General features: G+C 38.7%; 1 protein-coding gene across 1 annotated transcript in view; it reads left to right on the top strand.

Annotated features, from left to right (window-relative positions):
• Window positions 1–2,843: 2,843 nt before the first annotated feature.
• The window catches only part of LOC111649557 (VPS10 domain-containing receptor SorCS1-like), a 48,617-nt gene continuing 23,573 nt past the window's right edge, over window positions 2,844–27,887 (top strand). Inside the window, exons 1-6 of the mRNA XM_023399313.2 lie at window positions 2,844–3,613; window positions 18,748–18,815; window positions 20,483–20,582; window positions 20,817–20,975; window positions 22,408–22,481; window positions 27,388–27,452. Coding sequence (XP_023255081.1) covers window positions 2,915–3,613; window positions 18,748–18,815; window positions 20,483–20,582; window positions 20,817–20,975; window positions 22,408–22,481; window positions 27,388–27,452 — 1,165 coding nt within the window. The 5' untranslated portion in view covers window positions 2,844–2,914. The remainder of the gene's footprint in view (window positions 3,614–18,747; window positions 18,816–20,482; window positions 20,583–20,816; window positions 20,976–22,407; window positions 22,482–27,387; window positions 27,453–27,887) is intronic.

Raw genomic sequence — 27,887 nt, 5'->3', positions numbered from 1 at the left:
TCTCACACTTGTACGGATACTGTTTTAATTTTAACATGTGATTTTTATTACTTTTTTAAAAATCAATTCAATCAGGAAAGACACAAATTAACATTAATGGTGAAAGTTTATTTAATAAAGACTTTGGCATTGACGCTGTCGATTAAGGAGATGTATGGCGATAGAGCCCTATGAATAGCAGCCATTCTGAGAACCCCCGAGGGAGCCTTAGATGGGGCCTTAACACTGGAACACTGGTGGTGGTGCAGTGGTGGAAGGGCGAAGTTGCAAGCAGCATAGACAGCAATGACAGCAGAGAGAGACAACATAGGTGGTTTAAATATTCTTTAGAAAAGACGATCACTGGATGATATAAGCCTGCACACAGCCCCGGTGAAATCATTGGACAGTTGTGGAGAGGTGGAGTCTCAGTGAGGTGACGAGATAAGGCTGGCTCGAGTCTTCCCGCTCGAGCTTATGCTAAAAGCTTCATTTGTTGATTTTACACATGATGACAATTACACAACTTCATCCTCCCACTGCTGCTTCAAAGAGAAATCTACATTTCATCCAGAGTGTAAATAATTAATCGACTTCTTTAGACAGTTGAAAGAAAATGTATCTGCAACTGTTCTGATAGTCAATTAGTTGTTGGAGTCATTTTTCAAGCAAAAATTATAAACATTGTTTGGGTTCGAGCTTTTCCAATGTGACATTTTTCGGCTGTTCTCTAATCTATATTATTGTAAATTGAATATCTTTAGGTTTCGGGATTTCTTTCAGATGAGGCAAGTACATGTCACCTTTGTCCCTGTGAAACTGTGATCTGCTTTTTTTCACTATGTCCTGACATTTAAGCAATTAATTGGTCAACTGAGAAAATAATAGACTAATCGATGATGAAAATAATCGTTAGTTGCGTCCATCTTCAGGAAATGACTTTTATCACAGATTAGTTACAAGAAAAACAAAGTCAAAGCACACCAGTCATACACAACTCCATATCCACATGTGCACAACCATCCATGTCTAAGCTAAACAGACAGGTCAGACAAAAATCCATTATAATCACTCCACAATGTCAGTGCAGATGTATCCTTGACAAAGTCACAGCAAGTAAAAAATACATGTGAAAAGCTGAATAGGTGCCACATGCGGGCATTAGGCTACTTTCTTGGAGAGGCTTTCTGCATTGTAATAGTTGCACTCTGCTTTAGGGTTTGCATTACAGTCAAGTCTTGAGCTTTTTAGCGAATGTTCTCCATGATTGAAATTCTCAGTCAGCCATCAATCTGCATTATAGACTGGTTTCCCCTTGTCTGGTGGGGGCTAACTGAAACAGATTGAGACAGCTCTTGCTCACTGCATCACTAATGGCTGCCGATGAAAGACGTCTCTGTGCAGTTGACCCGTATGTGGAACAGGATCACGTCGCAGCTCGGAGCGAACACAGCTCAATATAGGCAGTCTCTTCAGCATCAGTCACCAGTCAACAGCATCCTCATCCTATTGACAAAATGTTGCCCAGGAATAGAATCTAATCACAGGGTTTGGACGGGCTCTAGTTCTCCTAATGGTTTACCATTAGCTGACTGGAACAAAGCCCAAAGTATAGAGAAATATAGCAACATAGGCCATTCCAGGGTGTCTGGTAATAATGGCTTCTCAATTATTTCCATGGCACCTGCATACTCCTCTGTGCCTATACAACAGCAACCAGAAGAGGGTGATAGAGAAAATTATAAATTGCTCACCTCTATCCTTCTCATTACTTTCTGTCGGCCAACCAGGAGCACATTAGGAACATTAGGTCATTTGTTTTTCAATATTAAGTTATTAACTTATCATCATTACTGTAGTATTTTGTTTACAATGTACTTATAAAAGAAACGGTTTCTGTTTCTTGTTTTTGGCAAAAATTAAACATCCAGGAAGCCTCATTATTATGAAATTAATGAAGTCAAAATCATTAAAGCCGTTTCAATGATATGAAACATGATTTAAACTGTAAAAGATGGCCTTTAGCACATTTCTTGGTATTAGTCTTGTATCAAATATGCATGCATGTCTGCACTGTCTTATATTTTCAGGGTTGGCGAGGCCTGTGGTAGTGGGGTCCAATGTGACATCTTTTCATGGGGTCCAAAATCCCTGGCAGCAGCCTTGAAGACATCCCTCCATTAATCTGAGGAAAGCTAAAATCAGAGGAATATGCATCTTCTCCATTCATCTGATGCAGGACTGCAGCCTAAGTGAAACCATTTCCGAGGCATTTAGCAGGCGGGACACAACAGAGTCATTACCTGCATGGCATAATTGACAGTGAACACAGGCAATCCTGTTAATTGATTACCTAGGCCCGCACTAATGGAAAATGCAAAGCCTCATTGTATCTTCCATAAAGCCCCTGTCAGGAACATTTCCACACAAAGACGCCTGGAAGCAGACCCAATAATGTCTTGCCCCCGGGGGACCTCAACATCTGAAGACCTTTCAGACTGTTTTAATCCAGTGCATAAGCACCTAAAGGATGATGGTGTGGTCAAATGTTTCATAGAGACACTGTAGCCTATCTGGCACGGAGGTGATCAAAAACAGAATTAAGAACCCCAAGGGGAGCACGCGCCTCTACAGACATATAACTTAATTAAGAGTAGGCTACACCCAGTTGCTGTTTTTTTTTCTTTCTCCCATCCAGGTTGAGATGAGGATGCGGGGGTTTGGGCCCCTCTCCCCTCTCGTGCAGGATTCAGCCTCCAGCTCCTCCTCTGATGCATCGTTTGCATCAGTAGACTTTGGAGCACTTGTCCGCGCGCTGCTGCTGCACCTCCCCACAGTGCATTCACGGACTCCACTTTACCAGGTGATGACAGACAGACGCTCAAGAGTGAAGATGATGTGTTTGTAACACGCCTGAAGTCGGAATTAACGTAGAATGGAGACGCGCCTCGGTTACTGCCTTTTTATCATTTTCTCTGAGTGGATTTGGCTCTTCACCCTAACTTCCATCCTGGGCGGAACAAAAGCGGAGGTGAGGTGCATTCCCTCGTGCCAGCTGCCGCTAGTCACAGCGTTTCCCCGGGAACTCTCGGCGCAGGAATTGGATCATTTTGGCGAGGCACCAGCAGAAGAATTTGTTGGATTTAACGAGGGGTCACCGGGCGCCAAACCCAGCGCCGGCGGGGACGAAAAGCACAACGTTGCGGAATTAACCGCGAGCGAAGAAAGTTCGTCCAAAGTACAGTCACGGTTACGGGGAAATAAAACAAGTTGCCTCCAGAAGGACGTGTTAAACGGCCAACAAAAACTTTCCCACTCCAAAGTGTTTCCTCGCGCGTTTAGCCCTTTCCCTAAAAACGTGACCGATAACAGCAGCGGTGATGCAAAAAACAACAGCTTTTATGGAGAAAATGGGGCGCAGGCTGGTGTGACGGTGAACGAGGACAAGGATGTGGCCAGTTGGAGACGAACACGGAGGAGCGCAGAGACTTGGTCCGGATTCAGAGCCGAGGGCGGGGATGAGGCTTCGTTTTCGGACCAGGAGGAGTTTCAGCTCACAAGTTCGACATTTGCACTGAGCGGGGACACGGCTCATAACCAGGCGATGGTGCACTGGTCCGGACAGAACAGCAGCGTAAGTAGTTAATGTGCTCCACATTTACGCACGGAGCGGTTTTGACGCAGTGTGGTCAGTGTTCACTCACACATCTTGTGTGGTAATTTGAAGCTTCACTTGTGACTGTGAATGACCGAGCAGAGCAGTGATTAAATTTGAGACTGCTGAGTTTGAGGGAGTCAGTACCAACCCCACCTCTGTGCCTTTGCCACACACACAAACACGCACGCACGCACACACACACACACACACACACACACACACACACACACACACACACACACACACACTATCAATGCTATTGTGTATTGATTAGCTGACCTGGCAGGTAAAAAAAGGAAAACGTCAAAATAATATAAGTTTAATGTTCTTCAGAGTTAAAAGGGAATTATATCTTCTCTTTCCTTTCTCATTCTCTCTCCCATTTATTCACTTATTCATACGCACTCACACAAAGGAGCATTGTGTTGTCTATTTGTCAAATCACTAGATTTTGGCGGGTGACTATAGGCATACGTTTTGCACAAATGAGATCAATAAACCTGCCTATCTTCTTGGTGGAGCTTTAGATCTGCTTTGCTCAAAAGTAGAGAAATGGGTGATGCTTCAAAAGGTTAAGCGCACAGCTCACCAACTGAAACACTGTGTTCCCAAACATATAGGTTAAAGCTACAGAATGTCTGATAACAGGCAGCTGTGCTGAAGGGTAAAAGTGGTACAGCAGATAGGTGGAAATTCTATTATCATTATAGCACTCTCCATATGAAGAAATGAGGAGCAATCTGAAACACAAAATGGCACCATAGTAATACAATAAAATACTGAATATATGTGCAGAGAGAGAGAAAAATTCTAAGTTCAATGAATAGTGGAAAACCAACAGAAATAGATGTGTTGTAAGCTGCTGCTTAAAAATGCTCACTGAGGTTTTCTCCCTAATATCCAGGGGACTGGCATTCCACAGTTTGGGAGCATAAAAATGTCTCATGTCCGTGGTTCTGAACTTCAAACAACCCAGAGTGGTGGATGTGAGTGAACGTGAAGGCACTTAAAACAACAGGGAGTTTGCAATGTAAGCTCATCCATTTAGAGCTTAATATAGGCTACGGGCAAATAGACTTTAAAATCAATTCTAAAAGATTCTTGGAGCCGTGTCAAGTTCAGCTAAAAAAACACGCATATGCTCCATCTTTTTCTTGTTTTGGGTCAGGAGTGGAGCAGCAGAATTTATCATTTATTTATTATTATTATTATTGGTTGCTCTAAATAGACATTTAAGTATGACCAGTGAAATGTGTCCTACTTCAGATGGAAGCTGGAATTAGCTTTTTGGCATCTTGTTGGGTAAAATTGCACCGTGGCAATATTTCTGTAGTGAAAGAATGCTGATCATATAGTGCTGAGGCTTGGTCTGTGGAGCCAGAGATCCAGGATTTTTGCATAGCGCATCTCTTTTGGCTTTGGGGCTAAGCAATAGTATTTAGTATTATAGGGCAGCAACAAATGACTTTTTTCATTATTGATTATATGCCTTTTTTTCTTTTTTTTTTTTGTGGTTTAATGATTCAACTTTTTGTCTGCCACAGACCAAGGTGAAGGTTTTGTCTGACTAGCAAGTATTTGGTTTACTATTGTGTGACAAAGAAAAGCATAAATAGCAAAAAGAAAAGCATCATATTTGAGAAGCTAGAAACATAAAATATCAGTCATTTTATCTTAAAGATGACTAAAATGATCATTTAACTTTTAGAAAGTTATTACTCTATTTATTAATGCTGTAAGGCATTTGTGTCATTTGGTTCTTCAGGCATGTGTAATTGTGTGTTATTAGCATAGACAGCATAAACAATTTCAATTCAGTTTTTATTGTATGGCGCCAAATCATAACATACATTATCTCAAGGCACTTAACACGGAGGTCAAGACCTTACAATATTATAGAGAGAAACCCAACAGCTCTCACAATGAGCAAGCACTTGGCAACAGTGGAGAGGAAAGACGGGTGTGGACTGAGAAGAGCATGGGACCAGCACAACTTCCTTCTACTCAAAATGCCAAAAAAGTTGAGATGTAAAGGGCAAAAAAGAAACTATAAACCCCAACAAAGAGCTTAGGTCAGGTTATGTTTTTTTTATTAAAACTATCGCCTTCCTTAAAAGAATAGACATTTTGGGAAATACACTTATTTACTTTCTAGCTGACAGTTCAGTGAGTAGACACCACTCTCATGTCTGTACAGTAAATATGAAGCTACAGGCAGCAGGTGATTAGCTTAGCTTGGCATTAAGACTGGTATTAGGGGGAAACAACTAGCCTGGCTCTGTCTAAAGGCAACAAAATGTGCCTACAGGAACCTCTGAATTTTACTGGTGAACACATTATATCTTGTGTTTAATCTGTGCACAAAAAGAAGTGGTTGTGATTTTAATGGGAAGTTGAATGGTGGGACGATTTCTTGGCTTACCTGTTTTCATTCATTATGCTTGACCTTTACATAGATTGCAGTATAGAGTAAGAGTGCTAGTATCCTGGGGGTAGTATATTAGGATCAGTGAGCCATTCAACATGAATAAAAAGTGTTTAAAGCTTAAGTGTTATCACATATTTGGGAAAGTTTTTGTTTGTAATTAGTTATAATCAGCATACATGATTAATTTATATTTCTAAACTGATTCTTTGATTCAAGTCATAATCACCAAGATTTTTCATAATCTTTTTCACAATTACATGACAAACTTTATAGTCCTGCTTTGAGAAATTTACCCCCTGATGGCACTGAGTCTCATCCTGCCCACTCACTGTGTGTGTGTGTGTGTGTGTGTGTGTGTGTGTGTGTCTGTGTCTGTGTGTGTGTCTGTGTCTGTGTCTGTGTGTGTGTGTGTGTGTGTGTGTGTGTGTGTGTTTTCACACTTCTGCTACATGCCACACCCTCTCTCACTGCGTAGGTGCAGGCCAGGTGGTCACCAAGGAAGCTCGCAGATTTTCCAGCTGGTGTACTTTCTTGGAGATCTATTTAAAGTAGTAATCTGTTTCAAAGTTAGCCAATTTCCCTTCTCCAAGTTAAACATCTTTGTTCAGACAGTCCAGTAATAATGACTGTAATCTGCTTCCTTAAGTATGAAAAGGTCGAAAAAAGGTTTAATGCAGTAGATACATTGGACAACAAGTGTAAAGAAAGGGTTAAGGGGCTGGTGAGTGCTCTCAACGTTATTACATATAATATATCCTCTGGCTTGCTCATGTGACTCGTGTTGGGGAAAGTGCTGCTCTGTTTTGACACTTCATGAAATCAAGTTTTCAGGCTAGTATCGAGAAGTGTGGCGTATGATGTATTTGTTGCACATTCTGACACCTGATAATTGGTTTATATTGTTGCCTACAGTGCAGCAGCCAATTTGCACATACAGCCTGTAAACCACTTTGTCTGAGTTTGTTATTGATTTGCATTGATGCTTAGTTTTCTTGTCCAATTCCAGATTTCATTCAGTCATTAATTCGAGCTGAAGTCTCGTTCTTACAGTTCTTTTATCATTTGTCCAATTACCGTGGTTTGAAAACTAAGCTGCAATGTCATTTCAGCGTTTCGATCAACATGAAAACCAAGGGAAATGCAAACAAGGGCTCAGACCATGTGCTGCTAGCACACTCATTCATGTGGTTACTGTCTCTGGCATGAAACATTTCAATAACAAGTGCCCTTGCACTAGATGTGAGCAATTTAACTGCAGTAATTAATTGGCATGCATCAAGGAGTGGATAACAATGAAAGAACTTGTGACAAATTAATATTTGAGCAAGTAAGCCTTCAGTAGTCCTGAGAAAATGTAGTGCATTCAATCTGTCATAGCCTTGAATGGGTCATCTACAGAAGCCTGTAAATAAATAATTTCATTCCACTCATGTGGCAGAGGATGTTAATCAAATATCCACTGGGCCTTAAAGAGCAGGTAGCCAAAAGGAAAACATGTTTTGCAGCTGGAAACGCAGGGGGCCTATAGGTTATAAATATGCAGTGATACATTCTTAATTTTGTTGGGTTTGCATTAAGTTTGTCATTTTTGTATTTGAAATTCGAAGTAGGGTTTAATCAAGCCAGGAAAAAATTTGAATATTAGATCTATATTAATCTGGTCAGATACTAAATTCTCGGTGTATAACCAAACACAGGCTGTGCCTTGTACTTCAGTGATGGGAGTTCATAAAATGCACTGCCTGCTGCTGGTTGCCCTGTCAGTACACTAGACTATTGTTCTCATCACTAATGCAAAATGAAAGCATTAGAAGAAGAAGCAATTTGGACTAGAACGAGAAATTGTGGCTAAAGGTGATGCTGCTTACGATTTTACTAATTTGCATTTTTATTAATCTTGTAAGTCATGTGAGCTCAGGCTACACACTGAAATCAGGCTCTCTTCACAGCCAAAACATATGACTTCTTTGTTCATAATGTACGGATCAGTCATGAAATGGGTGCTCACTCTGAATGTAAGCACAGAACGTCCAGTGAAGAACACAAGACGGGCATCCTCAACAATGTAGTCAGAAAGAGAAAAGAAGCGCTATCTCTTATTTTGTCCTTTTCTACGAGCCACAGATGGTCTGTTCTCCTCTCAGTCAAGACTACAATAGCCACAACATGTAAAATACTATTCCAGTGATATTAAAACAAGCTCGCTGCAGTTTGTAATGAGTCTTCTGACAGCAGCCATGTGGGAAATCAGACACTGGAACTGCTCAAGCTGCAAGACAGCTGACCAAAGTTTCTAACATGCCAGTTATTCACCCAGTTGTCCAACAGCCAGATTGTTGGTTATTCAGAAATTAAACCCAGTTCTAATTAGTTGTTTGGGTGGATATGGAAGGTGGGGTCATTTGGGGGTTAAAACCAGGCTTAATCTGTATAGTGTCTGCTTGACTTTACAGTAAGGTTAGTTTGTCACTCCAGTGAGACCGAAGAGGCACCGCAAATTAACAGAACAGTGTTAATGCTGTTCCATAATTTAGGATCAGGCTCAATGGGTAGCATTTAAATTAATTTGAATGAATGACGTGTTTTAATTAGTTTGAACTTTATCTTTTGAAAAGGTGATAGTGCTGTTTGGCATGATTTCCCTTTTATTCAGGTACTCTAGATTCCTCTCACAGTCCAAAGACATGCAAGTAAGGTGAATCAGAAAATCTGAATTGCCCGTAGGTGTGAATGTGTTTGTCATTCTGCGTTAGCCCTGTGAGGCTGTCAAACTGTCCTGTCCATTGCATGCTGGGATAGGCTGCGGTCCCCCCTCCATGACCTTGAACACATCTGTCTTATCTTGTTTCCACTCAATCCAGCTGTTTTAAATGCCATATGTATGATGTTAATCGCTTAAAATTCTCCACAGAAGAAACAGTATACATACAGCACACTGTATTATTTAAGAGATATCACAGGTGAGGGATATTTTACTGAAGAAAAAGGTACTCATGTCTTAGTTGTGTTCAGAAACATGAAGTTATCAGAGTTTGAAGAGTTTTCTTCTCCTTTTTCTTCTTCCTCCTCCATTTCGGGGCCATTTTGGAGTTTTTGTCCCATAAAAACTGTTTAACATTTAGTTTAAGTGGCTTTTCTTTCGGGTTGTATCTCTTGGCAAAAGGTGGCTCACAGTCTTTCTCTAATAAGAATGGACTGTCCTGTTAATAAAAAAAAAAAAAAATTAAAAAAAGACCAATGGTCATCTGTGCAAGTACCTTATTATGGCAAATTACATGTCTATTGTTAGGTGATCTCCAGTGGATGTAGAAAGGAGAAAGTCGTGATATAGTAGTGACGGAGTCCACTTTAGTAGGTTTGGATGGATGAGTCAGCAAAACACTTTGGAGACTGCTGTTTCTTTCCTATTTAAAGGGTTGAATCATGACCGTTCCATAACCTTCTTGTCTTGGAGGGTAGGGACAAACAACCAAAAGGTCGTTCAGGTTGGAGGACTTGCTGGCTGAGTGATAAGCTCCTGTGTTCTTAAAACCTTCGGTATCTGGAGCCTTTGTTGACTTTCTCCATCTTTGGTAAAGAGCTCTCTACTGTTGGGAAAATATATTTTTCTCTGCGTTAAGGAGCAGCGGCTCAATTCTTGAAATGTCTTCTCTATCCTACAACCATTGAATATTTATTCCCTGCTCATGGGTACTCAAGTCCATGTTTTGTAGTATTTTCAGCAGCTCCATTTTCTAGTAGAGGGACCTCCTCCTCTTCACAGGCCTTGTGCTTGATAGCCTGGCATGTAGCTTCTCCTCATTGGCTTCATTGATCTCTTGGTAGATTTGCTCATCTGTCTCAGGAAACTGGAGACGTGCCAGGTATGCTGTCTTTTCATCTGAATCGTAGTTGCTTTTATGACTCACTGACTGAACAGTGCATAAAATATTGTATTCAATGGCATTCTCCGATTCTGCTTTAATATTTTCTTCAATGTTCTCGACCATCTTCATTGCAAAAATCTATCCTATTATACTGAACTAATCCAGTTTTATCCAATTATTCATCTCCATTGTCCTGTGGAAAGTGAGAGGCTGCCATACCATGACTACACATGCTGTAGAAAAAGTACATGAGAGATGACACTTCCAGAGACATTTAAGTTTTTGAGAGTCAATGTCATTTGTCTGAGGCAAACAGGGGTAAATGATCAGTTAAACAGTACACAATGGGGGTTGTTACAGGATGGAGGAAAAGATAAATGTAGCTCATTTCAGGATGTCAGTTACAAGAATTTATTTTGACTCTGTCAGCGCCTCAATGCCATCAAAGCGCTGGAAAGATAATTGAAATTACTGTACATACGTACATTCTGCATTCAATCATTGTGCAGCGGATTTAATGGATGTCAGAAACTGTTAAGTCAAAACAATCAATGTAAAGTTAACTTTAAACCAAGTTTTAGAATGATTCAGTCAAGGTGAGCTGGGTGAATTGTTACTTTGAGGAGAGATCAATAAAAATAACCTAAGTGTGAATTATGTGCAAACATAGTTTGCAATGTCTATATCTATAGGAATTAAAAGTAGCCTATGGAAAATACAGGTATGACAACATTATTAAAGTATGCAAAATAGCTGTAATAAAGTTAAGGCTTAAAATATACTGCAAAAATGAATCTGCAGTTTTTTGAAGAAGTCGTGTCTTCTCCCTTTGTGACGTGCAAGTTTTTTTTTTTTTGCGAGAGATACCACTGAACAAAAAGTTCTTGAGTCACAGTGAGCATAGTACATCTGCCCAAAGTGCTATTCAACAGCAGTGTAGAAAAACACCCATGTTATTTTGAGTAGAACGCTGGCCTTACTGAAAGAACAATGTTAATGTATAATACATCTTATTTAAAAATATATGAACAAGACTAGGTCAAAACCTAGAATATGGATGGACTGTATCGTAGGTTATTTGCATTCTGCCTAATGTCAGCCAGTTTTATCCCATTATCTGTTTGTTTCTCTCCTACTCTCTGTGCTCAGATATATATTATTTTAATACAGCTGAATTCCCAAATAAACCTGTTCTCATTTATATTTTTTCTGTTTCTGTTGTCAGACAATGGAACAATTATGAAATAGTGACTGAATGTGGCCGATGTTAACCAGCAGTCATTTTCAAGTAATTTTCAAGCTGCTGCTTTGCACTGCTAATATCCTGATTTTATTTGTTTGGGCGGCTGTGGCTCAGGAGGTGGAGCGGGTTGTCCACTAATCAGAGGGTCGGTGGTTCAATCCCTGGATCCTCCAGTCCACGTGTCGTAGTGTCCTTGGACAAGACACTTTGCCCCTGATGGCTGTTCCATCAGCGTATGAGTGTGGTGAATGAATGGATGAATGTGGCAAGTATTGTAAAGTGTTTTGAGTAGTCAGTAAGACTAAAAAACGTGCTATATAATTGCAAATCCATTTACCATTTACCATAACTGCAACTTCGTCAGACAAAATCACCAAACACATAAGTTAAAGACAATGGCTGTGCTTAGATTTTGGCTATTTACATCTAAAATGATCACTCAGATCGCTCATTCTCGTCAGCTGCCATGCGGTCAGCATAGAGAAGTGTGCCTGAGGTGGGAAAGCTCGACCTTGTGCTTATGGGGCAATACTGATGAATGTCTTCTACGGAAAGTAGCTAAGGTTTGTCCAAAAAGTCGCTAGAGTTGTTGCCATGTGCTTTTTTGGAAAAGGGTTAAGTTGAAAAGTTGGTTAATTGCGCAACATTTGCGCTTATAAGGCTGGCCCCACTGTTGCTGTCCAGCCAAAAATATCCAGTACAAGATATCATTAAATTCCGGATAAAAAATTGAAATAAAAATACTTGCAGACTAGTGATTAGACTAGGAATGGGGGAAAACAAAACAAACCAAAGATAAAAGTGAGACATGAGAGTATTATCGATCTTTTCATCTAAGTCTTAAAAAAGAGCAAATAAACCATATTTCCCAAAAATATTGAACTTTTCCTTTCAAAAGATCGTAAGCCCATTTAAACAGTGACTTCAATGAATAAAATGTAAAGAAATGTGCACAGATCAGAAGGCAGTAAGTGGTCATAAGGCTTAACCAAGTCAGTTTATCAGTTTATCAATAATCATCAATAATAACATTGTTTATTCATCATATTCATCTATTGTAGCCAAATATACCAGAGCCAGGATTGACAACATATTTATAAAAAATTTAATTTGTCTTTTTGATTGCTCCCTTTGGTTTGTCTTTGAGTGAGTAGCAGAATATAACCATGATTGCTCAAATTACACACCTTTTTAAGGGTTCAAAAATATTATGGCCTCATCCTAGCAGAAAACAGTTTGGGACAATGACAGCAGAAATTGCAGCTTGTCCTACTACAGCAATATCTAATTTAGTTGACTGTTAAAGCCATCTTGGCACTTATTAAACCTGTTTAGCTCTGGCTCCCCATGTTGTATCTTGGGGGGGGGGGCAGGCAAGAGTCTAGTTATGATCAATGGTTAAATTCAGAATAGTTCTTAATGCCATTTCCCCATTTTATCTTGCCTGCCTCCCCCACCTCGATACTGCATCCTCAGCATACCATTACAAACAGCCCTGTTTTGGACACTGATGCATGTAGTTGCCTGCATATAACTATGTTGACATGCTCAGGCAACCCTGTGGCCGATGCTGTCAGCATGGACCTCCATCAGCTCCCCTCTCTCCTCGCTGGCTGTGATGGACAGGCTGTGGAGGTGTGTGTGTGTATGTGTATGTGTGTGTGGTGTGGTATTGCTGTGGCGTTGTTTCAGGGCGTGAACATCACACATCCGGCTAAAGAAACATAAATAAATTCATGAAATACATAACGATAAGAATTCTATCAACACGATTCAGCCTCAGACAACTAAAGACAAAGAATTTATTTCTCCTGACACATTGGTGAATGTGGCATTGCTTACATTGCATAGATAAACAGAGGGGCTGATTTTTAGAGCTCAGCATGCAGCTCTGCACAGAAACTACTGGCAGGCTGAGTTCAGCTCTGCCAAGCCACCAAGTCTTCCTGTGGCGAGGTTCTCTAATGCCTTGAAATCCTGCAGTGTGTTTTTTTATCGACAAGCTGTGTTACCCTCCTGGGTTTCCTTTCTTCTCCACCGAGTGCTGTCTAATAGAGCAGAAATTCCCTACAAATCAGGCAAAGATTTTATACTAGACCAGGATAAAGTTAATTTGGCTGGTACAATGCATAATGAGGTGTGTGTGTGTGTGTCGTGTCCCCCCCCCCCCATCCCAGACACGTCTTTTTGTTTGCTTTTCTTTGTGTTGGCTTTAATAAAACTTGCGTTGTGCAGGTTCATATTATTGTTATGTGTGCTCTCCTTGTTGTCACTGTGCCTTTCATGAACAGCTGCAAAATCTTCAGAATAATTATAGCAGCAGTTGGTAAACAAAGAATCCCTTTTAGGCATTTTTTTATGAGATAATGTCTTGATAACCAACATTAAAGATTACCCTGATCTTTGAAATGAATTTTTAAGTCCTCGTACTACGCTGCTTGGTGTGTTAAAACAATATAGTCAGTGCGTGAGTGCTTCATCTATGAATCAGAAACTTTTTTATTTTTTTCACTTTACAGTGACCACCTGCATTACTCATTCATATGAATTACACCATCTGGCCGCTGCACGAAAAACCTCTCATTCAAAACCATAACTTTCATTCACTCACTGAAGTTTCCTTTTTGGATTTATAGTTATGCATTTTGGCAAAAGTGGGGGTTTCAGACACTGTGGGTAAGTCTAATAAGACATATGGATGAGAGAAATCCTTCCCAGCATATTTGTCATTATCAGCTGTTTTACTTTATTGATGTCGGAAGAAGTGTAGTTTATTAAAAAGTCCAGGGAGCTTTTAGTTTGTCAACATGCAACCAATATTTTACCATCGCACTCAGCACAAATTTCAGAGTGCTGAAGAGTTAAAAGAAGTTTTGAAATAATAATAAAAAAAAACATCCTTGCACAGTGGGCACAACTTTTTGGTTGTGTTGAAAAACCTACCCACTTGCTGTCTAATCTTGCCTGCATTGATCAGACCCCCTGCTCATGCACGCGGAAGCTTCCAAGCTCAGCAGGCCATCTGTAGCCTAGTATAGCTGCTGAACTTGCCTGGGCTTTCATTTATGGTGAAGAAGCAAATGATGCGGGAGTGTAAGCCCAAAGAAAAAGGAAGCTGTTTCAGTTGACTTATCAACCGAGCTGCTACTTTCACACAAGGTCGTTGTCTCAACATGAGGAGTCCAATAAAGTCAGTCACTTGCTGTTCTGCTTGGAAGCCGTAGCTGTCACATGGAGCATCTGCTCACTGTCCGGTTTAAGATGCTGGTGTGATGTTCTCTGATCAATGTTATTACCATCTGCAAATGTACCATAATGTTCCCATCAGTCACAATATAGCTGAACTTTATTACTTCAGGAATTGCATGTTTACATAACGTAAAGTTTAAATAGTGTTTAAAACAAAGACAGAATATATTTTGTTCACGTTCCCCAATCAAAGATTTCACTCCTCCTCTTATCTGTACTGTACATCAGGTTTTATCAGGACACCAATAGTTTATTTTGTGCAAAGTGATATTGTGAAGTTGCTTTATAATTTATGATTGCAGTGACCTGCTATCCATGGGAGAGCCAACAACTCTGACTTCAAACAACCTAGCTCCAGCACAACATCTGGTCCACGAGGAAATGTTGCCTTTGTTAATGAAGTGATATAAATTGATGTGGCAGACAAAAGCCTCTGTACATTACGTGTCGCATCGTGGTGGTATTGAAGTATACGAGGATGTGATTTCCTGCAGGCTTTTGTTGCTGTAAACAATGTAATGGAAATAGACAATTCTTTCTTTATTACAAGTGTTAAATGATGCTGTTTAATGTGTGGTGGTTTTTATCGAGTGAAGTTTCATACTTTATGCCACACCAGCCCCTGGGGTCTTTGAATTTGCTTTCTAAGCCGTGCATGTTTTTTTTTTTTTTATTTCTTGAAAGGCATTCGCTGCCACATTGTTAACACTTTGGTGGTGTTAATATCTTGCAGACAGGTGTTCTCACCCTTCTCCTCCCAACTCGTTTGTCTTAGCTGTGACATTGTCACAAGTTATCACTATTTCGAATATCACCATCGCACAAATTGTTGATGTCCTACAAAATGTGAAACTCGATTCTTCATAATTAAAGCTGCTATAATCATTTTTTTCATATTAACAGTGAATCGTGTGACTACTTTTTTGCGAAAAGTGACATTTATACCAATGAACGCAGAGAATTATGAGCCAAATCTGCAGATTCCCTCAGCTCTACAGCCTTAGAGTCATCAGGTGGGCACGAACATGACTCCAAGTGAATGATAATGTTGCTCCATGTCTGCTGGATGTGTTAATTAGCAGTAATTTGTGAACACGTTTGCCATATCATATAAGGTGGCAATATATCAGTGTTGTTTACAGCTTGTTGCAGTTGCCTCCAAATGGCCAAAAAATCAGCTAATGTAGATTTGAAGGAAAACAAGGGGTGAATAAAGCTAGTCTGCCAGTCTGTTAGTCCACAGGCTTGTGATTTCAAATTGTCAAAAGGGTGAGTCACCTGTGTAACAAAAAAACATCTATTTACCCAACAACCACTGGACAGCTGACATACGTGGCCATTTTTTGATATGTCATATTTGTCTTTAATATTAACATTCTAGTCAGTAACTCCTGTAACAATTGCGTTTATGGAGTCATCCATCTGTTTAATTGCTGTGGCCAACTGTGATGACAGTTTTATTGATGAGGCAACTTAATTCCAACAGCCGATAAGGCTGGATCAACGGGTCGGTGAGAGCGGGAATGAATTGTAATGCATACTCTGTCGCTCCTTTCATTTGTTCATCCTTCAATAACAGAATCCCTCCCTTCTGCTTTTTTGATACCTCTATCCCACCCCTTCTCATCTTCATACAATCCATTCATTTCAAACCAGTAATCTCTTCACCTTAAGCCCTTTAAGTCACCATTAAGCCTCCATTCATTCTTACATAATGATCAAATTCATCCCAGTCCATTTACCTCCAAGGTGTAAGGTTTACAAAGGATTACAGGTTGAAAAATCAATTTGCTTGCTCTTGGATGTCAAGTAATCCAGTTTGGAGACATGTTGGTGCTACTGCAGTGTATTGGGCCATGTGCTACATGGTAGCTGACAACGCCGTTGTTGAGATTCAAAGGGAAAAAATATGCTAATACATAGGGCATTATTATTTAAGGCATGTCATTATCCAGTGTATGGTTTAAAGAAGAGCCTTTGTCCGGTGATTTCAAATAGCAGTTTAATGGCTTTTTTGACATGCTGAACTTCAAACACCTGTTTCACACAGAAACATCTACAAAGTGAATATTGTATCACTGAACTGATGTGTTAACTGCAGCCATGGAGCTTCACCTTCAACATCCCTCACAACACGGGAAATGTTTCCAGCCAGCAAGAAGGTGGATGCAAATTACATCAGACTGTAATCTTGGATCCCTCCCAAGTAAATGCATAAAGTTAATTGCCATACAGAGGGAGGGGGGGGATATAATTTGCCCTAATTTTCAGACTGCTGCGGGTTGTTTTATTGTGTATGACAGTGTCCATGAGGGTATGACTTTTGGAAGGTATAAAGGCCATTTTATTGGAAGACCATAAATCTCTGCAACCCAGTCTGGACAGTTGGTACCATAGCTATAACAAGCTTTGTGGATTATCTCTGAACTAGCCCCCATATTAAAGGTTTCATACATTCAGCACAAAGTAATGGAAGAGTCAGAGTTTTCTTAGTCAGCTTATTCAACAGAGGGCAGATAATTAGGAAAGAAACCAAAACTGTAAAGTTTAAATTGCATTATTAACAGCAATAGTTCCTTTAGAGACCTTTTACTGTGTGGTATATGATTTAATGCCTATAATACATAAATGGATATATAATGCAGGTAAAGACATATGCAGTATAATAGAAAACATGAAGGAAAATAATGATAACAGCGATTGTTGATTAATTGATCAGTAGATCCACAGAGAATTAATCAGCAGCTGTTCTAATAATCATTTGATCGTTTTTAAGGAAGAAAAAAAAAAAGGAAAACATTACCTGCTTCGAGCCTCTCATTTTTCAGCATTCATTCTTTATCTTTAGCTTCATTGGCTTTGGCGATTCTGTTCACTGATGCAGGAATTAATCACATCACAGAAGAGAATCAGATAGGGAGTTGGGGGTAAGGGTTATGTTTGGGATGGAGCGCTTGAAGACTGGTGTTTTGTTTTCATGAATCAGAATGTTATTGTGTTTTTTGTGGCGTGGCACCAGTGAAGTGCATCAGCTGACAGAGAGCTTGGAAAAATGTGAGGTTTTCGAAATAGTTTTTTTTCAGCTAAATGATGGAGTCGATTGTATGTAAGTGACCTGGAAATGTGAATGCAGCATGCATACTGTATGTTACTGTCACAGTTCAGTTTCACTGAAGCAATTAGGTTTGAGAGGGGGCAGGCAGGCTTTTATCTAGCAGACATGAGGAGGATGGCCTTGTTTGATTTGAGCGAATGCCTAGAAAACGACTGCTGGGTGGAATTTCTACAAACTGTGCGAGCAGGGTTTTTAACAAAGAAGTAAAAATGTCTTGTTTACTTTTCATAGTGAATGTCACCCCCAAACACTCACAACCCTTGATAATTAGAAGATAGCTATGAAAAGCTGAAGAGGATGCCCAGAAAAGCTTCCCAAGAGAGCTGTATGATGTGCAGGTTTTATGTTTGCAGAATGCAGGGAGGCCATTGCTTGAGGGATTCATTTGTGTGGAGGGTGAAGGGCACAGTAAGAACAACTGTTTTTGTGTCCAGGACTGTTGAAACTGTTTTTTTTTTGTTTTTTTTAAAGACACAACCCTTAAAAAAATACATGCTTTTGGACTGAAGTTGTTATAATACTTAATGTATTACTGAAGAAACAGTATATGCATATAAACATGAATATGCAGCAATAATCGCATGCATATACAAACACAATGGCTTTGATTTAGGTTGTGATATTTGCTGAGGAAAAGAGTTCCTCTTCAAATTAAACAGAGGCAAATAGAAATGACTACAGTGAGCCATTTGTTAATATCTGGAGTAATTTACAAGACATCTTGAAATCTGAAGCTTTTCATGTGTATTAAGTAAAGGCCTGTCTATTGTAAACTACATACGACCATGACACTTTTTACGATCCTCCTCAAGAAGGGATGTCCATGATTTTTATGAGGTCTATATCTCTGTGCCTAGAATGAATTAGAGTGTTGACTGATTTATTCAGTCACTCATAGCTAACCTGTGGTGGCATTTGCCGGTAGTCTGCCGAGTGTTAAAAATCATTATAACATACATATGCGATGAGAATATGCACAAAGTTTAGCTTTCCAACAAGCGGGCAGTGGGCTGACATACATCAGGGTTCTGTTTGGGTTTTTAATAAAGCCTGTCAGGGAGTCTAGAAGACGTGCATGGACAGCTCGGCTTGTTTTGTTGTTTGTAGGTATGCGACACTTTAATGCTGCTGGTTTTTTGTTTGTTTTTGTTTTTTTACCTGATGATACAATCCTGCGAAGCTAGTAATCTGTTTGATCTCTTTTTGTAGGTGATCCTCATGTTGACAAAATACTACGACTTCAACTCTGGCAGAGTAACAGAGAGTTCTTTATGGAGGTAAGATCTCCTGTCTGTTATTACCTTACATCAACAGGAATAAAGAAGCTGCAACAAAACAAATAGATGTTACATTTGTTTAGTAATGACTTAACCCCAAAGTTGTTTTGCTTTTGAAGAATCCTCTTTAATAGCTCAAAACAGAGTTAATATTGTGCTGTCAGCTTGATGACATTTATTAATTATGTGAACTGTGAATAGTTTTATTTGTGTGTGAAATTCTCAGAGCTTATTTGGACTTTTGTTGTTGGAGCATAAATTCAGTCACAAATGGATAACATACTGCACATTTCTTTGTCTTTGACTATTTGGTAAACAGAAGCAACATACTGTATATATATATATATATATATATATACTGTATATTTTGTATTTTTTTGGGGGGGGGGCTGTTTAGGAGGTGTCGATTCACCGTTATGATCATTTTGGAGGATGTAGTCTGTGTTGCTGCTGAACTACACTACGTTATGGTGACAAGTGTTCCTATTATTTTGTCCGCCCCATTCAGATCAGTGAGAGTAGGCTTAACAACAGACACACTTTGTCTTTATATAATTCAATACAGTTCCACAGCAGCGTAATTTGCAGGCTCCAAAATTAGCATACAGTTGATTTAACACGTCTTTAACACAGTTTCAACAAAAACTTTAACATTATAACCTTCATGAAGGAAGATTTATGCGGTGTTACATTTATAGGTGTTCCTAATAAACTTACAACTGAGTGTATAACAGCTTAAATGTGAAATATGTCCCTATTTGGTGCAATAACAATAACACCGCTTTAATGTTGTCACCTTCATCATTTTGCAAGCTCAGTTTGTGGCAAAAGGAGGAGTTACAACTTCAATATTCTTCTATGTATTGATTTTTATAAGGCCATAATAAAAGAAAAAATATTTGAAGAGGAAAAAGTGGTTGATTTTGCAATTATTAATGTTTTTCTTTACACATACAGCAGTGGGTTCTGTGAGGCTCCAAACAATTAGGAAGTAAATCCAATATCATCAATATACAAGGGTTAAATAAAGAATAATGACGACATATTTCCCAATAAATATGCCCATAAAAATTTAAAAAATACAGGACGTTTTATATTGCAGTATATAACATTTCATGGTCCTTTCTGAAATGTCAGAAAGCAACTGGGACCAATATCTATTTTGGTGACAGTGAATGACCTCCAAAATGAACTCAGCAAAGAAAAGCCATTTTCTGCAGGACAGTCAATATTTTCAAGTATATCTCTGGTTTTGAGAAATTTTCGAGACACCCTGCCGTTGTTTTTTTGTTTTTTTTTCAGCCAACAGGCAAATAAATCCTCCAATCTTCCATTTGAGTTAGAAAACATCGAAATCACAAACCTTTGAATTACATTTTTACCCCAAAGCATCAACAATGATAATGATAACAATGATAATAATAATAATAATAGGTATAATAGCTCATCCTCTCGCCATGCATACCACACAGGATATTCTTGTTTATTTTGATAATTAAAAAAATCTCCATCCATCTAGCAAATTGCCTCATGACTACTGCTGTTGCAATTTTCTGCTTGCCTGATATGCTTAATGATACCATCAGCATCATAACTACTAGGTGTTGTTCAGTTCTCCTTTACTTTCCACCACAACCTATTTCCTTTATCCTATAATTGAATTTTAGGTCAACTGATTATGGGACCACTTATGAGAAACTTAATGAGAAAGTTGGGCCAAAAACCATACTGAGCTACTTGTACGTAAGTCCGAACAACAAAAGGAAGGTAGGTTCCCACGTGCATGTTATGAAAAGTCCTGCCTGTGTTAATTAAATCTGTCAATTGTTATCACTGTGTCGCAGAGTTATTATCATTTTCACTACATAGTAGCCCCGCAGGAGTCTGCACCGTGTGTGTGTTACAAGCAGCACATTGTACAAGCACACTTAAGCCCTGCGGAGTGGATGCTGTTGAGGTGGGCCGCTGATTCCCCCTGTCTCCTTTCTCGTCTCGTCTCAGATCATGTTACTGACCGACCCGGAGGTGGAGAGCAGCCTGCTCATTAGTCTTGACGAGGGGGCGTCCTATCAGAAACACAGCTTAGCCTTTGATATCCTCAGCCTGCTTTTTCACCCGGAGCAGGAAGACTGGATTTTGGCTTACAGCCACGACCAAAAGGTAGCGTGTAGCTGTCGGGTGGCATGAAAAAGTTGGAATAAAAAACTGAATATGTGACAGGAAAAACAAAATCTCTGGATGGAAATAAGGGTTGTTGTGTCTGCTTTACTTGCTCCCTTTCATGCTTTTGTTAGCTTGGTGTAGAGGCTCTGCCACCTTCTTATTCTGTTGGATTATATATCACAAGGCTAGTGGGTCGCAACATAAGTAATATCTCTATAAAATGATACAAACCATAGGTTGCTGTCATGGACAAAAGCATTTATTTTGATAATAGTGCCTAGCTGTTAAGAACATGGTCTTCATGAGCGGAGACATCTACCACTTAAGTCAAGGCTGCAGTTGCCAAAACAGAGGCAACTGATCACCTGCTCCTCTAAACAAGTCATAAGGTCTGGCTGCATAGCCTAACTTTGAATGGATGTGTCCTACACAGCACAGGGGAAGGTTAACAAGGGAGACACGCCCAAACAATTCCCAAGCTCGCTCACACACACACAATGGCGAGCATAAACCCACACATCCTTCATTACTCTTTGTGAGAACCCTGCTGTCTGCTTCACTCAACACCTCAGATATCAAACTCGGCCTCCACAGCCTGCTATTGGAAGACTTGATTTTCAGAGAGAAGAAAAGTCAAGGTCTGAGAAGTGAAATAAATGGTGCAGGCAGTAAGATGAAAGCTTAGCTGAGAGCCATCGACAGGTCAAAATAAAGACGTTCCACAGAGGTTTGCCTTCAGGGCATTCTGTATTTCTTTGCTAAATTCACCAAGCTAACAGCTAAATTCCATCAGGTTTTTCTTTCCTTTTATCACTGCTAGAATAAAATTAATATCAGCCTGGTTTCATTTTACATTTATTGATTGTCATGTCTTAAAAGTTGTAAGCTCTTAGATAAGTCAAAATAATGTTGCTTAGCATTGTAAAGCTCTGAGCTTAAGACGCTTGCTGCTTGATCATTATAGCACCGTATGACAGGCCTTGTGAATGCTTGTTTCATACAGTGGCAGTGAAATGGGATGAGTGATTTTATAAAGGCAGTCAGGCTGAAATTGTTCAATCACTGTAAAGAGACACTTTGATTTTAACACAGATGCCTACTTGTATGACCTCCCTTCTCTTTACTGCGGCATCAAAGCAAATAATCTTTTCTATTTTATTTTAAAATCATGGCTTAGCATCACTGTGAATTTAGAGGAACCGATGGGTTTTCTAATCACTGATGCATCTTCACATAAAGTATGTGCTCAGTCGTGGAATATTCAAAAGAATATCAACATATTGACACCACAAAATCTACAACTTTGATGACAGCTACTTGATAATACAGTTGTACATAAATCTGGAAATAATTATCTTGGATATTCTGACTTGGAAAATTATTCTATATACTGTAACTCATTTGGTTAATGCATTCCTCTCATTTTCAGCTCTATGTCTCTGTTGAGTTTGGGAGGAGGTGGCAGCTTGTGCATGACGGCGTCGTCCCCAACAGATTCTACTGGTGAGGTCATCAATCAATCATTTGCAGAGTGTTTGTCTTTCTGGGGGTGAAATGCTGCAATATGAATACTTGACAGTAGACAGAATACAATTATACATTGATATATTAACTTGTATGTAGTTTGTATGTACAGGAATAGTACATTTTCATGTTCTATAAAATATATTTAGATTTCTTCTGGAAAAGTTTTCCCAGATTCTGTGTACCGATGTAATTGAAACGTGAGTAAAGAGTGACCAGGGTACTGACTCATACTGCATTAATATTAATATTGATATTAATAATAGCATCTCATTTCCAGCAACAACATGAATTATTGAGTCAGATTTAAACCTGTTAAGAAGTCCGGCATGCGGTCTCAAGAGTGCTGTGAAAAAATGAAATCAAAAAAATGGTTGTTATTATAAGAAATACTCAGATTCTTTACTTAAATAAAAGTACCAATACAGAAATGTTAAAAAAAAAAAAAAAAAACTCCATTATAAGTAAATGTCTGCATTTAAAGGAGCTATTTGTTAGTTTTGCTATTGCCACATAGCCAACGTTAGCATTAGCAGCTTATTAGTCTAGAACAAACGTTGCAAGTTCAGTGTCAAGCTTCATTTCTTCACACATCTATTTAGTGAGGCATGTGCAATTAAAAAATGCTGCACACTGTCTGACTTGCAATAAACAATTTCTTTGTAACATTTCAGCGCTAGACCTTAATGATGAAGATCTAACAAATTGTTTATTGCAAATCAGACAGTGTGCGGCATTTTTTAATTGGTGCCTCTATTTCTGTCACTTCTTTTCCTGTACTAAAGTTAGCACGCTAACCAGCTTGCCCTGGTCTGGTCAGCCTTTCTCATCACTTTCCAATACAGTCACTGAAGCATTGAGGCTGCCCTGAAGAAAGAGCCCTGCTCAGCGGATGTATTATAACCTTTTGTCATGTAAATGCAATGATAGCTGAAGCTCTTCTGTAAGACTGCAAAATAAACCAGCATGGTAATGCTAATGTTGGATGTGTAGCAATAGCAAAACTTGAAAATAGCTCTTTTAAAAGTTCATTTTAACACTATCAAAACTTAGAAGTATCCAAATTAAAATGACTTGGCCCTATTGACTTATGAATGATCATATACTACGTTATTAAATTGTTAATATTAATGCATCAATGCATAAGCAGCATGGAAAGGAAATGCTAGTTACATCTGAAATGTGTGACAAGGGGTCCTATGTAGACATTGCTTTTTTGTATGGTGTTTTGTATTGTATTTATATGAGTAAGTTACTTTCCACCACTGATCACAGCAAAGGTAAAAACAGTATTAAGGAAGTATCATTATACATTTTAATCCTAATTGCTTTTAAATGAATTTCAAAACAGGCAGAGATCGAATTGATAAATAATTTATGATTCCTTTTGTTGGTTTTTCTATGTAATGCACTAAGCCTCTAGTTTACACATACAGAGTAATATTAGATGTGTTGAATGCAGTCTGCTTATGAAATGTTGTTGGGATAGTGTGTCACAAATGGAATCATATCCAAACATTATCCATTTTCATTTCTTTGCGGTGTCTCCTTGAGCGTTTTAGTGTTATTAGTGGTTAGGTGCTGGTACAGGGATTATGGCCCAGGATAAATCCTTAATTTATAATGGTTTTTATAGTTGTTGGCTACGAAGTCCTTTTCACACTCATATCCACAGAATTAAAAAAACAGAACCATGGATTAATGAAGGAGGTTGGAGTGACCTACGGTGGAGAGTTATAAGTGTTTTGCCTTGGTCTGGGAAATACAACGCGCCAAAAATGTTAGTAATATGAGTGTGAATAAAAATCACTGGAGGGAAGAGGTGATGACTAAGTAGATATTAGACAAAACAAAGCACATAGACTATCTCTTGTTTAATGAGGCAGATATTTTTATCCTCAAAGGAGCGTGGATGTATGACACTCATTTCTTGTGGAGGTTGAAGAGTAATCATGTTCCGGCGGTGCTAATTAATCTTTCCTGATTTATTCAGACAAACATCTGTGGTACACATAGGGTTAACTGTACAGTTCAAGATTGCAGCATCTGCATAAAAAAAAAAAAAGTCTGCATGAAATAAATCCATAGTAACGACTATTAGTGAGTTTCTATTGGTGTGTGCTTAGTTATTAGGTGTATTGTTTAGTGTGTATTGATGCACATGCAAGTGTCTGCCCACATGGACCCATAAGACACCAAAAATACAGACGCAGTGGTGAAACATTTGTTAGATAAGGGCATAGATTCTTAGATACAATATTACATATTTCAAATAAAGAACTGCTGCTGAAGCACTGATAATAAAATATGGCACAAAAAACTCAAGGTTTTCATAATCATCCACCCAGCAGAGCTCATCAGAAATGCACAGAATTGTAGCCCTTAAATCATTGTATAATGAGCAATAAAGCACAAAATGTACCTCATTCTCAATCTCACCCAAACCACATCACAAAGCCCTTTCTCTCCGGTCTCTGAAGCTAATGGTAATGTACCTGGGCTCAACTGTGCACATAAAGATCTTTGACTCTGCGTCACATAAAGCTCTACACGGTGGCTGCAATTCAGGTCATAATGTAGTTTTATGCCAAGAATTTCTTATCAGGAACAATTTGCACAGAGCACCATGATTACACTGCAGAAAAAAATAAAATAAATAATGATAATATTAAATTAAAAAATTAAAATTTCACCTCACCAACTAAGGGATGTTCATGCAAAATTTCCCAGTTAAAGATCTTTCTAGTGAGCTGTTGTCCACAAACGAAGTATAGTACATTTACAGTATCTTTAATATCAACACACAGTATACCATATATGTCCAATCATTAGTCAATATGCTAAGTAAGGACAGTAGTGTGTGAGATTTCTTTAGCAGCATCCGGAAATTGAGAGTGTTAGAAGATGATCAGTCAAAAGCCATATTTTTGATGTTCAAGTATGTAATACACTTCCTTTTGTCCCTCCAGGAAATAAATCAACCAGAACATCCCCACACGATCAGAGATTGACCATGAAAGAATTACTTTCATCCCTTCCTGCACTGCTCTTTGTGTCTGAAAAGAAAAAAAAATCTGACAAACAAGATTTACAAAAACATGTTAACAGGCATCCTCACTAGGCTGACGTAGTGGTATGTGTTAGTTATGGGGGGAACGCAGTGTAACATTGCAGGGGTTTATTTAAGAGCAAGCGCTGCTGCTCACTGATAGAATTGGATGAAGTGTTTGACAGAAAGTCCATTAAAAGAGATGGAGCTTTGAGGCAATTACAGAGTGCTGAGGGAAGCAGGACGGGGGCTTTTTATATTATAGTTCAGACACGGTATGGAAAATGAGAAGAAACCCATCTTGTGTCACAACAGCTGCTATTAATATAACAAGTGGTCACTCCTGCCGCTCTGCTCATAACAAATATTATGAAGAATCTCTATTAAAACTGAATGAAATGGCAAAGTACACCGTATCAATAAAGAGCGGTGCAGGTCAAATGTCCATCAGGCCAGTGTTTATAGATAAGGTTGTTGTGTTATTGCAATAAAGAGAGAACAGTAAAGATCCAGGCTGCATCTCTTATGTCCCATGTCCCCTTGCAAATTCAAAATGAAAATCATACTATTATGTAAACCACAAATATTTAAATAAACAGAAAAATTTATTATTTCTGTCAGCTGTGAACAATTTTCTCAATTTTCTTTGTTTTGGTTATAAATATTTACACAGCATCACTTTATCAAAATAAACCATGGGGCAGCAGCATATAGTTGATAAAACTTTTTCCCTTAATGCCTCATTAAGCCAGCTTATTCTGAAATGAATAACAAGAAAAGTTAAAATTACAAAACAAATGCTCTTTAACCAAGTCTATACAGCATCTTATACTGCATCCTGTATAATCGGTGGTTTCAATTCAGAACCACGGGAACCTTGATAAATATGAAAGGTCAGAGATAATTAAAGGAATAAGAAAGAAAAATTACAAATAATTTCTCAATCTTTTCTCTAAGTTTGACTTTTTTCAAGTTATTATTATTTTATTACTACTAGTTTAAATTATTAAAATCAGGTTGTACCATTAACACTTAAGGAATGTCTTATCCAAAAGTAAATAGTTTATCCCTGTTAAACTGCTACTTTAGTATCTATACAGTTTATGCAGAATGATTGGTTTTATATGAATCTGATACTATTAAGATAGTCACTTAGTTTAGCTTTAGTATACTATTTTGTATAATGTGCAGTTTAATTTAAAATCTTCCCAGTTTTCATCATTTTTAAACATCTTTGTGCTCCAGTGTCAGATGTGTCAAGAATTCTTTTACGCTTCTACAGGGTTAATAATATACAGTATTAGCAGGCTATCGCTAGTTTTGTCACTTAGTTCAGTTAGCTACACATCAGTTACACATAGCAGTTACTGGGTGTCACATGTAGTTACAGATGGAATAAAAAACAGTTTGTGTGGTGCATTTAGTGATGTGTGAATCTTTCACTTCGTAAACACTTGGGTTATAATTAGGCAAAGTCTGAACCTGTGAGGAGTTGGTGTCACAATTTCTTTGAAGTGGAAAAAGGTTTTTGGAGGCCTTCTTAAATATAAAATACATCAATTCATATTGTAATAAAATAGTCTGAGAAGGCAAAATATGAGAAAGAAGTCAGTCTTTGGCTGAACAACTCATGCTTACAAGTACAGTTCATGTTTTGTTCAGGCCATAAGCTGTGATGAGTAGAAACAAACAAGACATTGCATAATTTTAAAGAGTTGCAAGCCCTGTAGGTAAAGGATGTCATTAATAATGTACATGATGTCACTATTAATAGGCACGTGTCTGTAAGTAGAGGTCTATGCTTATGTTTAATAGATGTTTGTCATGATGTTACAGGTCCAGGCTGGGTTTAGATAAAGAGCAAGGAATGATTCATCTGGAGATCAGTGTCTCTGATGGACGTGAGTAGTAATATATATTATTACATATCACAAGTTAAGTCACATCTTTCTACTGTGTTTGTATTGCTGAAATGAGACATAATCTCTCCTGTTAGTCACAATGTTTGCTGACATTTGTTTGTAATTCCTAAATCTCAATTTCAAAAAACCAGTAGAGAGATTACATCTGTTCTAAAACTGCCTTCCTCCTCTGAACTGGCTGTGCAGGGACTCTTCATGCGATTGAGCTAATTCATTTTTCAAAGGCCAGGCTATGACTTGGCTATTTTCTTGGCCACAGCACAGAGATGGGGGGCACTTCCATAAGGCCTCGTGTGTTAATGCCCCGTCCCCGGGGAGATTGCCTCATTTGGCTGATGCTAACACACTGGGGCAGCTCTCTCTACTTTATCTATTAGTAAGAATAAGAAGTATAAAATTTTGCCTCAGTGTTTC

The sequence above is a fragment of the Seriola lalandi genome, unplaced genomic scaffold (assembly GCF_002814215.2).
Source record: "Seriola lalandi dorsalis isolate HSWRI2012SDOR001 ecotype SW California unplaced genomic scaffold, Sedor1 jcf7180002051200, whole genome shotgun sequence".
In the NCBI taxonomy this organism is placed as follows: Eukaryota; Metazoa; Chordata; class Actinopteri; order Carangiformes; family Carangidae; genus Seriola; species Seriola lalandi.
This window is presented reverse-complemented; position numbering and strand designations above follow the sequence as displayed.